This window comes from Oxyura jamaicensis, chromosome 21 (genome assembly GCF_011077185.1).
Source record: "Oxyura jamaicensis isolate SHBP4307 breed ruddy duck chromosome 21, BPBGC_Ojam_1.0, whole genome shotgun sequence".
NCBI lineage: Eukaryota > Metazoa > Chordata > Aves > Anseriformes > Anatidae > Oxyura > Oxyura jamaicensis.
The window spans coordinates 1,809,846-1,827,442 of record NC_048913.1 but is presented as its reverse complement, the minus strand read 5'-3'; the positions used below and the strand labels follow the sequence as shown (position 1 = coordinate 1,827,442).

The 17,597-nt window shown below is 41.2% G+C and overlaps 1 protein-coding gene and 1 long non-coding RNA gene across 4 annotated transcripts in view; one reads left to right on the top strand and one right to left on the bottom strand.

The window, feature by feature from the left end:
* Positions 1 to 1,052: 1,052 nt before the first annotated feature.
* LOC118177067 lies at positions 1,053 to 9,433 on the top strand. 2 transcript variants are annotated; one of them, XR_004755664.1, is made up of 6 exons: positions 1,053 to 1,529; positions 1,619 to 1,715; positions 2,241 to 2,352; positions 3,230 to 3,303; positions 4,704 to 4,848; positions 8,557 to 9,433. It is a non-coding gene; the product is annotated as an uncharacterized LOC118177067 (long non-coding RNA). The 2 variants fall into 2 exon arrangements; XR_004755663.1 differs by lacking the exon at positions 1,053 to 1,529 and having other exon boundaries at positions 1,570 to 1,715.
* The window catches only part of MMEL1 (membrane metalloendopeptidase like 1), a 28,981-nt gene continuing 17,027 nt past the window's right edge, over positions 5,644 to 17,597 (bottom strand). For both annotated transcript variants that reach the window (XM_035344433.1, XM_035344432.1), the window contains exons 17-23: positions 15,263 to 15,321; positions 13,051 to 13,170; positions 11,819 to 11,952; positions 11,467 to 11,532; positions 9,158 to 9,253; positions 8,822 to 8,898; positions 5,644 to 8,630 (exon numbers count right to left, since the gene is read on the bottom strand). In XM_035344433.1, the coding sequence (XP_035200324.1) occupies positions 8,531 to 8,630; positions 8,822 to 8,898; positions 9,158 to 9,253; positions 11,467 to 11,532; positions 11,819 to 11,952; positions 13,051 to 13,170; positions 15,263 to 15,321 (652 nt within the window). In that variant the 3' untranslated portion in view covers positions 5,644 to 8,530. The remainder of the gene's footprint in view (positions 8,631 to 8,821; positions 8,899 to 9,157; positions 9,254 to 11,466; positions 11,533 to 11,818; positions 11,953 to 13,050; positions 13,171 to 15,262; positions 15,322 to 17,597) is intronic.

Below are 17,597 nucleotides of genomic sequence, written 5' to 3'. Positions count from 1 at the left end.
GCTCACACATTGTTCCCGGCTGAATCAAACAGCTCCTCCTCAGGCACCGTGCCTCCCAGCTGCCCCAAACTTCCTCACCTGGGTGGAAAAGCCTTACACTGCCCGTGGGGTGGCCATACGGGCAGCAGCTAGGATCTGAGTCCTCCTTTCACCTGATTTCTTTCACCTGGCATTGAGAGGAAACAGCCTCGATCACTGCAGTGCTGTGTGCCCTCTAATGCCTTCCTGTCCTTGCTTCTCAGGGAGCGCTTTGGTTGTGCTTTGTCATTTTTGTTTTGTCATGAGCTTGCTTCCTTGGCTGGCAGTGGTGCTGTGCTGGTAACGCTTGGCAGTGGTCTGGGAGCTGTAAAAGGCAGGACCTGGATTCAGGTGGGAGGACCCAGCGAGGGGAGCAGATCCCTCATCGGTAAGCAGCTCCGGAGGAGGCACGGGGTCACTGGAGTTTCTTCTTTCCTAACAGTTGCGACAACAGACCAACCATGGCAATGAGCTGCCTTTGGGCAAGCTCATATTTAGGTGCAAATCATTAAAAACAGGTAAAACAGATGTGGTAATTCTGCAGCTTGTGTGTCAGCATAGGGGATGTTTCGGTAGGAATCCCTCATCGAGTTGTGTTTGCCAGCAATTTTATCAAGATAAAGCCCTGGAAAAGTTTGTCTTTTAATTTTTAGCCACCAGAGGGCACAGCTACCCGAAAACCACCTTCCCGGGCCGCGTTTCACATGACTTTGTTTCGTTTTAGTCATCAGGTGGCAGCCGGTGCTGGAAAATCTCTTCCACCCCCCAGTTTCTCTCCGTGTGCCGCTGTGATTGCCTGTCTGTGGACAGGCGAATAGGGTAACCGGGTAAGGCATCACGCACGTTTAGGGAGTGTATTTTTTCCAGCAGTGCTTCCAGTTACACGGAAGGGTTTTGCTTATGAGATGCCCACGCAAAATGTGTGTGAATTATTGAATAAATCATAAAACAAACACAGAAATACTCAAAATACGATTTTTTTCCCGACTTTTTTTTTTTTTTTTTTTTTTTTTTTTTTTCCTCCTCTGAATTAGTTCTTTGGTAGCTGGCTTGTGCTTCGTGCAGTTGGATGCTTTCCACCCAAACCACGTTGGCTGGCTGTAAAACCTGCTGGCTGTTCATTCCTGCTTGTTCTGAGATGCACGTGGGTGAAGGGTCACGTCCATCGCTTAGTTAAAAGCTCTCCTGAACAACCTTTCAAACCAAAGCCCCAAAGGGTAAGAAGTCAGAGACCTGCCTGAAGAAGAGCAGAGTAGCCCTCGGTCAGCGCTGTCACCTGGAGGAGGGATTCCTCGCGGCGCTCGGGCAGCAATTGTTGCCGAGTTTTTGCAAAGAGCCGTGTCCTGCAGCCCGATCATTGTTTGGTGACCAGCAGCTGGGGATGACTGATACAAGACAGGAATTTCCTGCGCTTCCTCTTCCCTGTTGTCCTCAGCACCTTATTTCCTACACGCGTGCAGAGCGTTCATGCTGGGAGCCAGCTGAAGTGCCAAAGGTGCCACAGAAGCAGCGTCGGTGACATCTCCAGCAGGTGTGGGTTTCGTCTACTGGAGTTTGAAAAATCTTGCTGGTGTTTAATGCATCTTTTGGTCTGTTTTAGGAGTTGGAGCCAGCTTTGTCGCCAGGTGGCAGCGTGGGAGCAGGAAAGGGTTCCTTTCCTCTCCTGGAAACACCAGAAGGGAATCTGCTTTTCCTGGGTGTGTAACAGAGCCTCCGAGATGCTTCAGTACCTAGGAATGTAAAACAAAATCAGCTCTGCAGCAAAACACCTCTGTGAACAGAATTTTCCCCTAGGATGAAGTATTTTCTGCAGGAGCTTCTGATTTCTGCCCCGTTACCTATATTGGTCCGCTCTCGTGGTTGAGGTGCTGTAGGGCTGGGGGGTGGAGGGGCTGGGCTGGGGGCTGTTCACCCAGGTCTCTAAGGATGGACACAAACAGATCTTACAGCATAGCCTGGAAGCAACTGTGAAGGACAGAAGTAGCACGGTGTGTGAGTGGCTGACAGGCTTTATTGCTTCTGGTAGGGCACAATGTGTGGGGTAAAATGTGTCCTAAAGCTCTGCAGGTTGTATGCATCTTGTTACTTCCTGGCATGTGTAATCCCTGTTTCAGTAGTGAAAGCTCTGGGTTGTTGGGCGTTCCTTTAAAAAATGTGATAGGCCTTGGTTTTGGGACAGCTTCGTTCTTAACTAGTGCTGAATGTGTTATTTACTCGTGCAGGTAGAGGAAAAAGATGGTCGTGCACAGGGCTCCCTGGGTGACTACGTTCCTTTGAAAATAACTCAGAAGTCATCATGGTCACACAACTGCTGAGGAAAGCACGAAACCTCAGGTAGGAGCACTACGAGTTACTTGGTCGGGTCTCTGTGTGCTGGCTCCTTGCTCTTGCTGGCTTGCACTCGGCTGCTTATGCTCTGTAAAACCGTTGTGTGAACGATATTTTTTTTTTTTTTTTTTTCCCAACCTTGTCTGGAGACTGCCAGCCAGACACTACCTCAGTCTTGTGTTCAGACTTATCTGTCCAAAACACTGTGGTATGCCAGGCTTCAGATTAGAAGTTGTTGAAACTGCTGCAGCAATGCTCTCCAAATTTAGAGGGGAAGAATAGCAGCTTGTTGGATTGAGCAAGAGCTTTCTGACCAAGGAAGGCTCTCTGCAGTTCTAGGATGCTTACTCACACATGAATTAAAGCAAAAGTGTTTGCATTTGCTTCCTGAGACCTGAGAGGTGGGAATGGGACAGTCAAAAAAAATCAACAAAAGTCACTGCTGCTTTTCCTCTGGAAAAGGCAAGTTTTCTTAGGTTAACCAAGATGCTTAATTTGGGAGGCAGAAGAATCAGTTTCTCAGTATGAGCACTAAATCTTTGTACATGTCCATGGGAGAATAGGGCGTACCTTACAAAGGATTTTTTTTTTTTTTTTTTTTTCCCCTTGGAAGGACGCCCTTTCACCACCCAGTTTGGATTTGAAAAACCTTAGCTGCAGCCTGGCTCATACTACAAAAAGCTTCTTCATTCTATTTTTTTTCCTCTTTCTTAAGATGTATCTCAAAACAGTAAATCTGTTGTTTCAATTATGTCCACTTTGCCTCACAAAACTATAAACACTTTCAATCCACTGTGTTGACGATGGACTTCCCAAATACTCTTGTGAGGGACAGGTGTGGGCGCCACAGTTTGAGATGATTTGGGTTGTTATTCCTCTGCAGGTGGGACTTCTTCAACACACCATTCCCAGAGAAGACACCATTGCTGCAGTCTCAGTGGGGTACGCTGCACAGAGGTGAGTAAGGGAAATGCTTTTGCTTTACAGTGACTACTGGGGCCCTGGGGAAATAAGAGCCAAATTTGCTATCTGTGAGAATATCTCTGGGGAAGAAAATAAATGAACAAAATGTTCCTGCACCAAAAGGTGCAGAAGTTTCTTGAATCTGTCTAAATACCTCTGTCTGTAGGAGCTATATTTAATTTTATGAAGGCTTTTTTATTCCCCCCCCAGTCTGCTGTGTCGCTGGGGTCCTAGCTTTTTGTGCTCTTTTCAGGTTTGGAAAAACTTGAACCCTCAGTCTGCCAAGTGCCAGAGCCCCCTCCCAATTTGTGTGGTGCCCTGGGGCAGCTGGGCTAGCACCGGACCCACCTGGTGATGGGGTGCACCTAGGACAGCGAGATGCCCACCTGCAGCCGAGTTGCTCCGTGATCCACTAAGCACCAAAGTCCGACCAGGCTCCAGAAAGGCAACCTGCTGCAGAGCAGCACCTTACTCTGGGCTTGTATCTGTTCTCATGTCATCAAGGTCGCTGGTAGCTATCGTGATGTAGGGGCTGTAACTGCAGAGAGGATTTATGACTGCAATAGGGGTGAAATAAGAGGGCACGTGTGGGACTGTAACGGGTGGTTGGAGCTTATGCACTTGGGCTGTGTTGGCAAAGACAGAAAGCAACAGATGGAAAGATTCTTCTGCAGGTGGGAGGCATAATAAACTTAAAAGAAAAAAATAAAGTAACTTCCATGTGCTGTAATAATAACTTGGAATAAAACCTCCCAGGCACATTTTAATTATCCCTTTAGCAGTTGCATGTGCCAGAACTTCTAATGGCACATCTCCAGAGCTTAATGATTTTGCAGAGTAATTAAATTGTCAGCCGTGTGAACCTCCTCCACCTGACCTCTGCACAGTTGTGTGCTGTCTCCTTGCTTGGCATACATATACTGTTGTCACTTGCCTGAGTTTCCCAGCAGTAGGCAGTGACTGCCTGGCAGTCAGGTATCAGACAGTTTCACAGTCCCTCTGCTAAGACTTAAGTGAATGAATATAAAATAATTCTCTAGGCCAGAACTGCTACATGAATGTAGTAACACAGGACAATAGCTTGTGCTTTCACACAGGGATTAAATGCAAATCCAACCAGCCCCAGGACTACTTCTAGTAACTATATAGTACTTAAGTTAATACCACTGTAATATCTGTAGCATACTTATAGCTCTTATAGTCCAGTTAAAACTATTTATAGCACTGTAGTACTGCTCACAACTTTGGCAGACTCTTCTTTTGTAACTGGGTGTTTTTGCTCTTGTGCATAACTCTGACTTGTCTTGTGAGTAAGGGATCTTTCCAGCAGGTTGGGAACGTGCTGGGATGTATAACCTGCTCCCCAGCCGTCAGCACTCTTGTGTTTCTTGCAGTGCAGTCAGGAGGTCACCAGATAATGAAAAAAAGAGCATGAAAAAAACGAAGCCACAAGGACTCTGTTCTCTTACTGCCTATTTGTGGTAAACGTGCCTTTGTGCATTAGTAGTCTGTATGTTTGCTGCGTTACTACAAACACGAGTACATACGATACGCAACAAGATACTGTGCCTGATTCTATCCTTAAGTTTGTGATACTGTTTGTGTTGGCAATTAACAGTATGTGTTGGTTTTGTGTGTGTGTTGGTTTTGTTTATTTCCATATATTGTCTCTTGGATTTTACATCAAAAGCTTTTCAAGTTCTTCCTCAAATTTGCTTCTCCTTACCGTCCCTTAAATATTCCAGTTGTATGTTATCCAGAGGTACAGTTACTAGTGACTTAGCAGACAAATTACTGCTTGGTGTAGTACCTAAAATGTCACTCATTATAAAAACCCCAGAATAAAAACATTTTCTTGATGGTAAGTAAACTACTGAAAGCTGTTACGAAATCCGTATTTGCCAGATTAATCTAGACCTGTTACTGTTCAGCTCTGAGCAGACGCTGGCAAAAGGAACATAATGTTCAGAGCATAGCAGGACTCCCTTTAGAGCCCTAGGGAGAACTCCTTTCTCTCAGAACAAACTGGGAAAATGGGTGTCTATTACTGTGGTATGTAGGGGGCAAAAATTGAAGGCATCTCAAAGCCAGGATGCTTTTCTTGGAGAGTCCTGAAGCAGTGTGAACAGCAGGCTCTTAAAGGCACACGAGGACAGAGGAAAGAAATGCACTTTGGCCAACATAGCTTACTGGAAGAGCCATGTGGAGGTGTTAGATTCACAAGGGAAACTTTTTTTATTGCCTGAAGAAATTTAGAAGTAAATTAAGAAATTTAGCTTTACTATGCACATGCAGCACGGCGTGGAAAATCTGAGTAAGCGAAGATAGACAAAATGCAGTTCAATACAGTTTATTTTGCCTGCCACCATACACATATAATCAAGTTACAAAAGCTGATTTGTCAGAGCACTTGACTATCTTGTGACCAGTCATTTAATGCTAAAATAAATTAAACTTATTCAAAGAGGAAACAGTAGTCAAATGATCTATCAGTAAGAATCAGTTTTAGATGTGATAAGAAAGGTTAACCTCACTTAATGGCCAGGACAAAGCTTGGCCAGCATTTCATTCTACAGAGGATTTTAGGTCACATTGGTAGCTAAATAGAAAACACCTTAGAAACAATAAAGTTCCTAGTCTATTACACGTATAATCCAATCCAGAAGCAAATGTAAACCTAGTCTGTATGACAGTTTTAACAAGATGTGGGCCCAGAGCATTTGGATAATTCAAGAGCAAAACTACTTTGTTGTTGTTGTTGCAGTGGATAAAAAACAAAACGGAACATTGTTAGGCTTGCTTTCACCATCCAGCTGCAAGCACCTTAAAGCACTGTTGTTATGCAGAACTTAGCCACAATTCTCACTGGCTCGTTGGTGTGTTGGCCTCCTACCTCCCTAATGATGGCCGACATAAAATGATGTAATATGCAGAAAGCCTTTTAGGACACTAAAATCCCAACAGTCTCCTGCTCCTTCTCCAGTCTCGCAGCATGGTTCTAGTTCTGGATGGAGTCTGAAGCCAGTGGCCAGTCAGTTAGAACCAATACTTCATTAATGTCTAAGCCAGCTGCTATCCATTTGTGTCTGTTACTTCCTAGCTTTAACTTGCATCCTTTCTGCTAAAGGACACCAAGCAACGTCTAAGATAGGGGACAAATAAATGTAACTGGGCAGAAATCAGAAGCTCCTGCAGAAAATACTTCACCCTATTGGAAAAATTCTGCTCACAGAGGTGTTTTGCTGCTGAGCTGATCCCATTTTTCCTAGGTAGAGGAATACGAGCCCGATTCTGTAAAGGTTTCCTTTGAGAGCTTTTGAGCCATTTAAGTGAGCTTAATCCCAGTGTAGAATAACATTTTTTTGTTTGTTTTGGAAAGGGCTCAAGTGCAATTCTCCCCAGTTAATAGACTCAGCTTTAACAGAAAGCCAAATGCAATTTAGGCTGCGTTTCCTTGAAGAGGCCTGTGTATGTAGTCATCTGAGGTGCAGCACAGAAACGAATGAGATGTGAAGCAATTTTCCTCTATTAGCCGAGGTGAAAGCCAAATTCTGTGCTTTGTGTAATACTTGTTTGCAGTAGGCAACTTTAGCGGTGGGTGCTGAACAGTTTGTTCTTAATCTTTTGAAGAGAGATTAAAGGAATAAACCTGCAACTCAACCCTATGTAAGTACTTATTCTCTCTTCTATACTTAACTCTCAGACTTTGAAGGGCACAGATGAGTGGTTAATCCCTGAGGTAGCGCTGATTCTCTGACAAAGTAATCTTCTAAGATTACTTTGAAGATAGAAGTAAGATGCCATTGAACTATATATTCCCAGCTACAGTAAAAGCTGCAATTTATCTACAACTTGATTTCACTGTAGCAGGTAAAACATTCATGAAAAAATTTTAGAGGGCTTCATTCAGTGATCTTGCCAGCTCTTATTGCCAAATAGGCCAGAATACTTCAACGGGTCATCTCTGTTGGGCAAAGCTTTTTCTCTGAAGTGATTTTTGCTTCCTTCCCTGTTGTGTAGGTGATCAAACCTCTTGTTAGCGGTGTGCAAACAAAATAAGTGAAGCAAATGAGTAGTGTGATTTGGCACTTCATAAGCTAAGTACTGGTAGTTACTGTCTTTCTTTCCGGCGATTCCTGTGCTAGAAAGAAAAGCATTGATGGAAGAGTATTTAAAATGCATTGTTAAGTGTTGACAGTTTAAAATAGTATCATCATGTTAGAAAAGTTACTTAAGAAAGCCACCCTAATGTTTCTATAGCAAAATCATTGCTGAATTGGCTACTGTGATTTTGTTTTAGTTAAAATTTAATGTTTGTCACATTTTCAAGTGGAAATACTGAAAAAATAGACTGGCAAAATGAACAGGCTTGGGATTAAGAACTACTTAACTGTTTCCATTCAATTATTTGCCCAAAATAATTTTATACACTTCTACAAGAATAAGCATCTTTTAAATATATACCTTTGAAGGAAGAGACCCTGTAGTTTTATCCATAGAATTTTTACTCCTAAAAGTTGATCTTTCTATCTAGTAATACCTCACTTTAAGGTCATGATACAGTTGCTCTTTGGAGCAGAAGAACTCAAACAGGAGAGTGCAGTTCTGCATTAAGTCAGCAGCTGACAGGCATTTTAACATACAGCTCGTTTTGTAACATATCAAGACAAATAGCAATCTCTTACATCAAAGCAGTAATCAAAGTGCAAGTAGACAGATAACATGAGAATTTCAACTAGCTCTAACCTGAACTTGGGAAGAATGCACCAGAAACTGAGTTGGAATACTAGAAAACAGTTCAGTGAAACACCTCAAACAGGTTTGCTGAATCTCAGAAGGCGCAGTTGTAGAACATATTAAAAGTATTGTTCCTTTCTGAAAAATAGATCTGTAGTTGCTTGTTGGTTTGTCTTTTATTTTTAAGAATTAGTCTTTGTAACCCTGATGTGGTATCTTAGTAACAGTCAGGATGTCAATTCAAACAGTCACGTCTGTTCTGGAGCATACTGTGGCTTTCAGCACAGCCTCTCAGTCACTGAGATTCTTGCATACTTCCCTGTGGAACTGTGAGAGCTTGAGTGCTGTGGTTTCCTTGCTTCAAACTACAGTAGCTGCACCATTGGCCTTGGCTGTGACTGAACAGGAAAACATCAGGCACGTCATTGGCAAAAACTGTTCACTGTGTCACCAGAGTATGTCATTCTTGCCAGTGTTCCTTTGGTTACCAAACTCTGCATTTCTCTGCAGGATGCATGGATGTGCCTTTTTTACAGTGGAACACCTCTGAGAAGGCTTCAAAGTTCTGCAGAGATCCCATCACCCTGAACAAAGAGAAGGAACTTAGTTACACGGATGCAGTGCACGGAGACCATTGCTCTGGAAAACAGAAAGCTATGTCCACGAGGTGATTTACAGTCAGATAACCCAGTTCCAGCAATGAGCCACTCTCTCCTTTTGTGCTGTATTGGTGGAAAGCGTTGAAGCGAGTGATACTATCAGTAAATAAACCCACCTGTACTTCAGAGGGCTGTGAACATCTGTCTTTATTGACTGGCTGGCATATTCTGGTCTGTAGGAACCACACCAAACCTAGACAAGGAAAATTGATAATTAGTGGGTCAGCATTAAAAGGATTTCAATTCTGATACTTTCTCCCTGTTTTTCAAAGTTTTTTTTCCTAAGAGCCATCCCCTTCGTTACAATATAGCTGGGAGTGTGTTTTATAGAGGAAACAGAATAGCTACAACAACTTTGCAAGCAGAACTCAATACTGATTTTCTCCCTAAATTCTAGACTAACCCAATTTATACTTTCACGTAGCATGTAATGAGTATCCAAGGGTTATTACCTGGGCAAAGTTGAGGAAGAAAAGCTGTTTGTGGGACAGATTCAGTCCAGGCAACTTTGGTTCCTTCCCTTCTCGTTCCAGCCATTTTAAATAAGCCTACAAATTATCACAGATTCAATTCAGAGAATGGCATATTCAAACATGATGAGTATTTTGAATGTTACTTTAGGGCTAGAGATTTCAGTCACAATGTATGTGAACCCAGCATGACTTTCATTCTGTATTTTTGTAGTTTTCATCTTTCTGATACAAAGAGAATGATTAATTTTTTTGGGGGGAGGGCGGGGGGGAGTTAAGTATTCTGTTGACTTCTCTATGCAAACAAATACACCACGATAATTTGCACTCAGCTTCTGAAGCAATCTTTGAACTGAAAGCTGTTCATGACAAAGGGAAAAATACCATACTCTCACATGGAAATAAGAGTTTCAAATTAGTAGTTGTTACTGGCCAAAAGCTGTGTGTGTTCTTTAGGGAGATGGCTGGAGCTGTCGTCTGAGTTTCTTCAGCAAGGTGGTGTACACCATTTTCCTGCTCTGATGGACTACTGGTTTAGCTGCTGTGTCTCAGGAAGCAAGCCTGACAATGTGTGACAGCTGCTGTGCTGAAGTGTAGCTGATGAAAGGTATTAGATCAATAAAGCAACTCAGACTGAATGCCTGTGACTGCAGGTTGAAGTAAAATCACCAGCTTTTGTCTGACTTTTTCTGTTGGAATTTTTGTATCTGGAAATAAAGTGTTAAGTCTTCTCCACACTTCTGTGCTGATGATTTCTAGGTCTTCAGGTAACTGCTTATAAAATATCAGGTAATGATCTTGCTCAATGTTAAATCCATTACCTCTTATTGTTACACATTAATTGGCCAATTTTCTTTTTTTAGCTATATTGACATAATGGAGACAAGTTAATGTGTCCTCATGCTGGTTAATTTCAAGGGCTCTATTACCTTATCCCCGTAGATGCTGAGGTAGTTCCAAAGCACACAAAATATAAAAGGTAGAGCTGAGGGTAAAAATACATTCAGTTCCACAGAGCCTCTGAAGATCTGTGTGCAGGACATTATGTCATACCACACCACTCTTCCACGTTTGTAATACCTTTCAGAACCAAGTATGTATTCACTTTAACGAAGTAATTAATTCTAATGGCATTCCTCAAGAGTCAGAATTGTCAGTTTAGATTTCTAAAAACTGGGAATATTCTTCCATAAACACCCTTAACTATTACCATATAAAAACACGGGAGAGGAAAAGTTTTCCCATGACATCTGTTAGGATCAGTCTTAGAAAAGAATATTCCATGCTCACACCTGAGCTGCACACGGAAAGAGCCTTTGTGCCGATAAATGCTGTGTTCCTATTCGTGACGGTGGTTTGTGAACCTGGAAGATGGTTCATCAGCATTCCCTGATGCTAGGCACTGTCTTCCCCTCGTGTAGCAGGAGAAATAGGCTGATTATGCAATGGTGTTTTTAACAGATAATACCATGCTGAACAACACTGGTTTTCAGCCACAGCATGAAAGTAGTGCCCTGAAATACCAGTTGTGTTCCTCTTTCAAAATAACCGACTGACAAACAACCTTTTTACCTTGGAAATAGGCAGGCAGTTCTGAGACTAAATATTCTTGCATTTTTATTCTACTGACTAGCAGAAGAAATAGCAGCAAGGTAGAAGAAACTTCTGTGTGTTATCTTCCTAAAGCTTGTAAAACAAAGAAAGCAACAAAAGGAGCTAGAATTTGAGAGAGACATACTTTGGTAGATATGCTCTATATCCCTCTCGGGAAGGAGACGGTGCATCTAAATATTCTTTTCACATCCTACCTGACGTGCCGCTTTTGAGATCAAAGATGAAAAGTGTGAGAGAGAAACCTGGAAAAAAACAGTTGCTCTGCTTCATAATATCACAAAACGGTTCTGCCACGAAATTAGTGCTCTGTTGCTGTGTGACAAGCTGTTTGAAGTTGTAGCTGCCATTTTCAGATTAGAGGCTTTAGAAAATGGAGGGTGCTTTACCTTTTTCCTACCTAACACTGTACCTATTTATGAACATGGCCTTTGTTTACCTGAGACCAAAGGATGCAGCATCAAGCATTGTAGTACATCAAATTATGGCTGGGATAATTAGGTGTTCTTCTCCTGGGTGAAAGAATGCCATCAATCCTACACTGGGTTTGGATCTATTGGGACATAAGCTTCCAGATATGTAACTGAGGCTCTAGGTTCTAGAACAGGGCGGTAACATGTCAGTTGTAAAATACCCCAATCTCAGGGGTAAAATTAACTCACAGTATATTTGAGAGTTACCTTGTAAGCCTGTCGGACTCCTCCATTATCTGCAATATTTTCTCCTAATGTGCTTATTCCACTGACCTGTAAAAGAACAATCATTTGTTTCCTCTACAGTCAGTGACATCAGTAACCCTAAGAACCACAAGCTGAAGCACAGCCATAAACCACAGATAGAAAGTCATGTCTGGAACAGAAGGTAGCAGTGACTTTGTGCTAGGACAAAGAAATTAAAATAAAAAAAATAACAGGGTAAAAGCCATAGATTAGAAGAAGTCAAACCAAGTGCTTGAGCTTGCTGTTTCAATATCCATTTCCTCCAAAAAATCAAAAGATCCTAAATATGGCTGTTCCTGGGAACCATACTTACATTTTGTCCTCCAGCCAGCTCCCACGTGTAGTTCCCATACTGATAAACCATACAGCGAGACTGCTCCTTGAAATGCATGGCTGAGAAATTGCTCCACCAGTCAAACATATTTCCATCCTTATCAAAATTCCTACCTATGTGAAAAAATCCAAGGAAAAAGGATAGCTTTGAGCCAGAGTTTGTCTTCCAGTGCAGCACCTGTTTCTTAACGCTCGAGTCATGCCACCTCCCCTTCTTTCCTCGTTTGATTTAGAAGGACTGTGCTCTAGAAATTTATCAGAAATGTTTTTGGTGCAGTTGATTCTCCTCTGGCACAAGAGTACAGATAAAATTTATTGTGTTCCTTTCTTCTGTTCTCTATTATTCTATGATGCGTTGTTCAGCCAGCAGCCCTGACTTCAGTTATGACACTAGGGTCCAGTTTTATTTCAAACTGGATTACCCAGACATCATGTAACAAAACAAAACTTACTACCTTCTTTTGAGGCGTCTAAGGTGCTTATTCTGTGTGTCCCTGTGATTATACGAACTAAGGTTCATAAAGAATTAATTGCTTTGCCACAACAGGAGAAAGATGGAATTACAGTTCTGGAGTTGGTGTTCTCAGCTCTCTTTCTGGAGCATTCTTTTTATTTGTTAGATTACTGAGGCCATATTGTATGCTTATGTGCACAAGCTTAATTAACATAAAAATAAATTGAAGATAATCCATGTATAAGAACTTATTGGCTTACGTTATCAGAAATTTTTGCTCAAAACTATTTTACATAGCATTAAAGATAATAAAGTAAATTTATTTCAAAAGCTTATGTTGGGAAAAAAAAAGTCTCCTGTTTTCAAGACACTACCAACACCTCTTTCATCAGAGAGTATGAATGAGGAATGTAGTTCTCAGATTTCATTTTCATTTAGAAGCCAGCGTACCTGCTTGTTCTGACAGTATTTCTAATCTGATGATGCTGTAAAAGTAACAGGTTTTCCTGAGAATTGTGATTGACTCAATTCATTTTAAAAATCTTCTTACACCCTGCATGACCTGCTAAGTTCATGAAACATTCACTGCAAAATGTTCAACAGAACAGTTATAGCGTGTTTGTGTGGGTCCCAGATAGTTACAGAGCAGGTACGTATACACCTATGCATGGATCCTTCAGTCACAGCAGTGTGTAAATTTTATTTTTTATAATGTAATGAGTGCAACTGAAAGAATGTTTTCTGAATTATCTTCTCACCATTGTCATCAAAGCCATGAGTAATCTCATGCCCAATAACCATCCCGATTCCTCCAAAGTTCAGGGCTTGTGGTTGGTGTTTGCTGAAGAACGGAGGCTGTAGAATCCCAGCAGGAAAAACTGCAAGGAGGGGAAGAGAGAAGGAGATGCTATAAAATAGCTTTTATTTTTGCATATTTTGCAAACTGAATTGTTATTTGGCTTAAGGGTCAGGAAAGAACCTAAAATATAAAATTATTAGAAACACCATCTTGCCTCCCCATGTGAATTTACTTCTCTCTAGATAAATGGAAAATGACAAGTTAATAAAGGTTTAATTTAGCACATCTGCAATGACAGTATCTCCTTGTTTGAGAACCAACCATCATTTACATTTCAACGTTAGCTTAATTTGGTCTATAACGTATGCTCCCGTGAGTCAAGAACAAAATGTTTAGCAACCATAGTTTGGAGATAGGTACAGTTTGTACTTTAGAGACATTTTATAGGCGAACTAATGGTTATTTCATTGCTTTATTTTTGTTGAAGAAAGGTTAGCAACCACATGCTGATTACTGACAACACTCAGTGTGTAAAACATGCACAGCAGTAACCTACAAACCTCTGAGTGTGCTTAGATGTCAGTCTGGGGGGGAGGAGAGGGAGGGCAGCAGGAGGTATATCTTCAATCTACTGAAGCCTTATATAGAATCAGTAGGATTTGGTCTTTTTCCCATGTATGTAAAATGAAAGACATACACGCTTCTAGAAGAATTAAGACTGTAAGCACTTCATTCTAGTGAGACATTCTCTAAAAACTGAAATATTGTAATTATATAGCAAATACTTCATTCAAAGTCACAAGCCTTTTTGACCATATAGAATTTTCTATTCATGCAATCTTGAGGATAAATATATAGGACAGGCTGTAGTAAGACAGAAGCAGGAGACTGAAAGTAATGTGGAAAATTAGCTTCCTCAAACTAGAGATATAAAGAAACAGGATTTAATAGACATCTACACTACTGCAGGCAGCTGTGCTGGGATTTGCCTTGAATAGTCATCATCGATTTAAGCCAGTTACTTCCACATTGTTTACAAGAGCAAAGTTGTAGAGGAAATAGACTTCTTCAAGGCCCAAGTTCACTGAGGGAAAGCTGGCTCAGAGCTGATTACTATCAGAATAAAAACAGCGTGGATAAATGGGGAGCCTGACGATGAATATGCCTTTAGCTCTAAGATGGTCTGGATCAACAGGCTGCAGGAGAGTACTACTGAGGCTGAAGGGATGACTGGTCACAGCTTTACCTGCCTACAACACGGAGGTAAGTGGAAGCTGCGTAACTAGGAGATAGTCCTTTCTGATGAGGCTAGAGGACTAAACAATGAGCACTTTGGGTGTTTCTACCTTTAGAAATTATCTAAGTCTTTCCTTTTGACTGTGGCTTTAACCTGTCCTGCAAATATAGTTGTTGTCTGCTCAAGAATGTCACAGATGTTTCTCTTACTGTACTTGACAGTACTTAACAGTAGAAGCTCTTGGTGCCCTGGAAATTCAGATAAACACTACGTAACAGAAATGACCTTGTTCCTCGCCTGTCTGAGGTGCTCAAAGTTCAGCAAAGACTGCTGTATCTCTAGGCTTAACCTGGACTTCTGGCCACCTGCAGGGATTGGGGTGTACACGGAGCCAGACAGGTTCATTATGTCTTATAGCTGAGGACCTTCTTGTCTGCTAAGAACAAGAGAGGTCAGGCTAGCAACTCTCCAAAGTATCTCAGACCTAACATCACGTTAAGCTGAGGCAGCTTTCTTTAGTCTATTATACTTCTTAGCAAAATTATTTCTGTACCATCTGTACAGAAAACAAACTGGAAAGCTGCCCTTGTGTTTATCAGGAATGTGGAAACATGAGTAGAAACAGCCCAGAATATGCTATGAGCACTCTGGTTGCTGAAGCTGGCACTCACATAGTAGCAGTTACTGTCTCAGGCTTCCAAACATAAGGCTGTTCCAATTACAGTATATGAACTATGCCTGCCAAGTGTGTGTGTGTGGTGGGGATTTGAATATTCATCAACAAAACATTTTGAAAAGAACAGCCTGTCTATCTTGCTCAGAATTTCCTCAAAAGCAAAGGCAGGTTTACCTCTAGACAGTTGACGTGCACTGTTGTGGAGCAATAAATGGTTAATTAGGTCCATACGATTGTGTAAAATTGTTGTATACCTACCTATCTGGTTCCGGTTGGGGGAATAGAAAGCATTGACCACTGCAGCCCCGATTATCCATCTAAAAATAAATGTTGCACACAAAGTTAATCATCAATTATAAACATTCTTCTTACTGATTAATCTTAGTCAAAAATGCAGGCTGCAGGTAAGGAAAGGATTGAGGTAGGGAAGAAGGCTGCCACTGCACACAGTTGTCAAGAAATAATTATACGAGGAAATACCTGATCTCTCACTCATTGGCATCTTTCACTCAGAAGAATACCAAGTTAAAGCGAGAAATGCATTTGCTCTTGAACGTTGAACAGCTACACTGGGGTGAAGTGTGGTGGCTGTTTACCAGGTCACTTTAACACTATATGAGTTTAAGAGGAAATGAGAACTATTGCATTAAAAAGAAAATCAGCATCTAGACGACATTTAAAGCAGCAGAAGGCAGATACTCCAAATTAGAAATTAAGACCAAACTTCTGTTGAAAAACCTTAATTAAAACTGAACATTCACTCTTACTGCATATCTAACTCCAGATTTGCAAATGTTTCCATTTGGAGTCCAGTATTTTATAGATAATGAGTACTAACTTTAAGTAATTCTTGTTTGAAGTAAGCTGCTCCTGAAAAATATTCCCAATAGCTAGACAGCTTTTTTATTCTTTGTATTTCTTCCCTTCTGTCCACCCCTCCATCTCTTCTCCCTGACATACACTTCTAGTCAGCCTGTTTTACTGAACAATGCAGTAACAGTTGGATCCATGAGCTCATGAAAAGTGTTTAGCAGCGTCAGCCTCAGACATTCCTCTTTCCACATCTCTCATCCCTACAGTTTCTTGTGGTGCCAGTAGTTGCTGTATGTACCGTTATCTTGATGTAACTACTTCTGGGCTGCTCTGAAAATGAAATCTAACTATGAGCAATGACTTACTACCTGATCATTAGATTTAAGAAAGCATCAACATTGTCAGTTATATACACTGTTCAATGGTACGGTGAGCTAGAGTGGAAATAGTTTTGTCTCCTTGGGAAAACCTTTCACGACTCTGGGTTGATGTCACTAGAAAACTGTAGGTCATTGGGTAAAAAAAGTGCAAATTACTGGTATTTTGTATATTGCCAAACAGAGAGGCAAAGAAGGCCCAATGCAATAATTGTTGAAAAGGCTCCCACAAATGTGTCTTCAACAATAATTAGAATGAGCAGGGGTATGGGGAATTCTTGCTGAAGGGCTATCAACAGTCTGTAGACAGACTGCAAAAGGCAGCAGTGATCTGTAACACAGTTTGTGGATGAAGAAAACCAGTCCTCTGCAAGAATTCTTGCTATGAAGAGCCCCAGGACTGATGCAATCAAGTAATGAAGAAGCATTTAAAAAAGCTCTGTTTAGCTGACTGATCAGAAAACCTCCTTGGTGAATTATTCATCAGTAATTTACTTCTAAGTGTCTGCATTGCGTACTCTTGTTTTGAGTTATAAACTACTTCACAGGAAGAGCGATAGTAAAAGTATTAATAGACTTTGCAATGATTAACTTGACCTGGGCTTCCCTTTGGAGAGTCTTTTGTTTGCTTATTAATAACTGTTGGTTTACGTTTGGTCAAGATGTGGTGTTTCCTTTTCTCTTCCAGCATCACGCAGGCTGGAAGCCCACTAGTGAACAACACATCAAGTTGGTATTAGCTTCCTTACTTCAGCCTTCCATTATAATTGTCTCTGTCACTAATGCATTCGGCAGCAGCTTTGCCAAGTAACTGTATTGGAGCTGTGTAGCTCAGGAAGCCAAATGGACTATTAAAAATTCAGATTGGTTAGCTCATAGCTCTGGAAACTGGGTCATATTCTGGTGCATTTGTTGCTGAAAATAATATATTTTATATATAGTAACTTATAAACATGCTACTTATATTTGATTTTTTTGAGATGAGCGCCAGTCTTTGTCTAAGACTAGAGAACTATGAGGTAACAGTCATGGCAATACAGGCACGAGACCTGAGATTTACTTGGATGCCTTCATGAGTCAAAGAAGGAATCCTGAAGCAGCCAAGCCTGTACTTATGACAGGAAGCATCTGAAAAATACACTGTTACCTTACTAAGTGTAGTGTGAAGTCATCAGCTTGGAAGTAGGCGTTAACTGTATCTGGTGTTCAACTTCCTTAAGACTGAGCATATTTCCAACAGAATTCTGGCCAGAATACTTCAAGCTTCTTTTTCCTCTATTTATTTTGGATATTCTAACACTACTTATCTCCTCTCCTCCTTGCTGAGTCACCAGAAAGATCTGTCACTGCTTTTGTGTTAAGTAGCTTTAATCGTTCATCAAGCTGCTTTGCATTCAGATTCA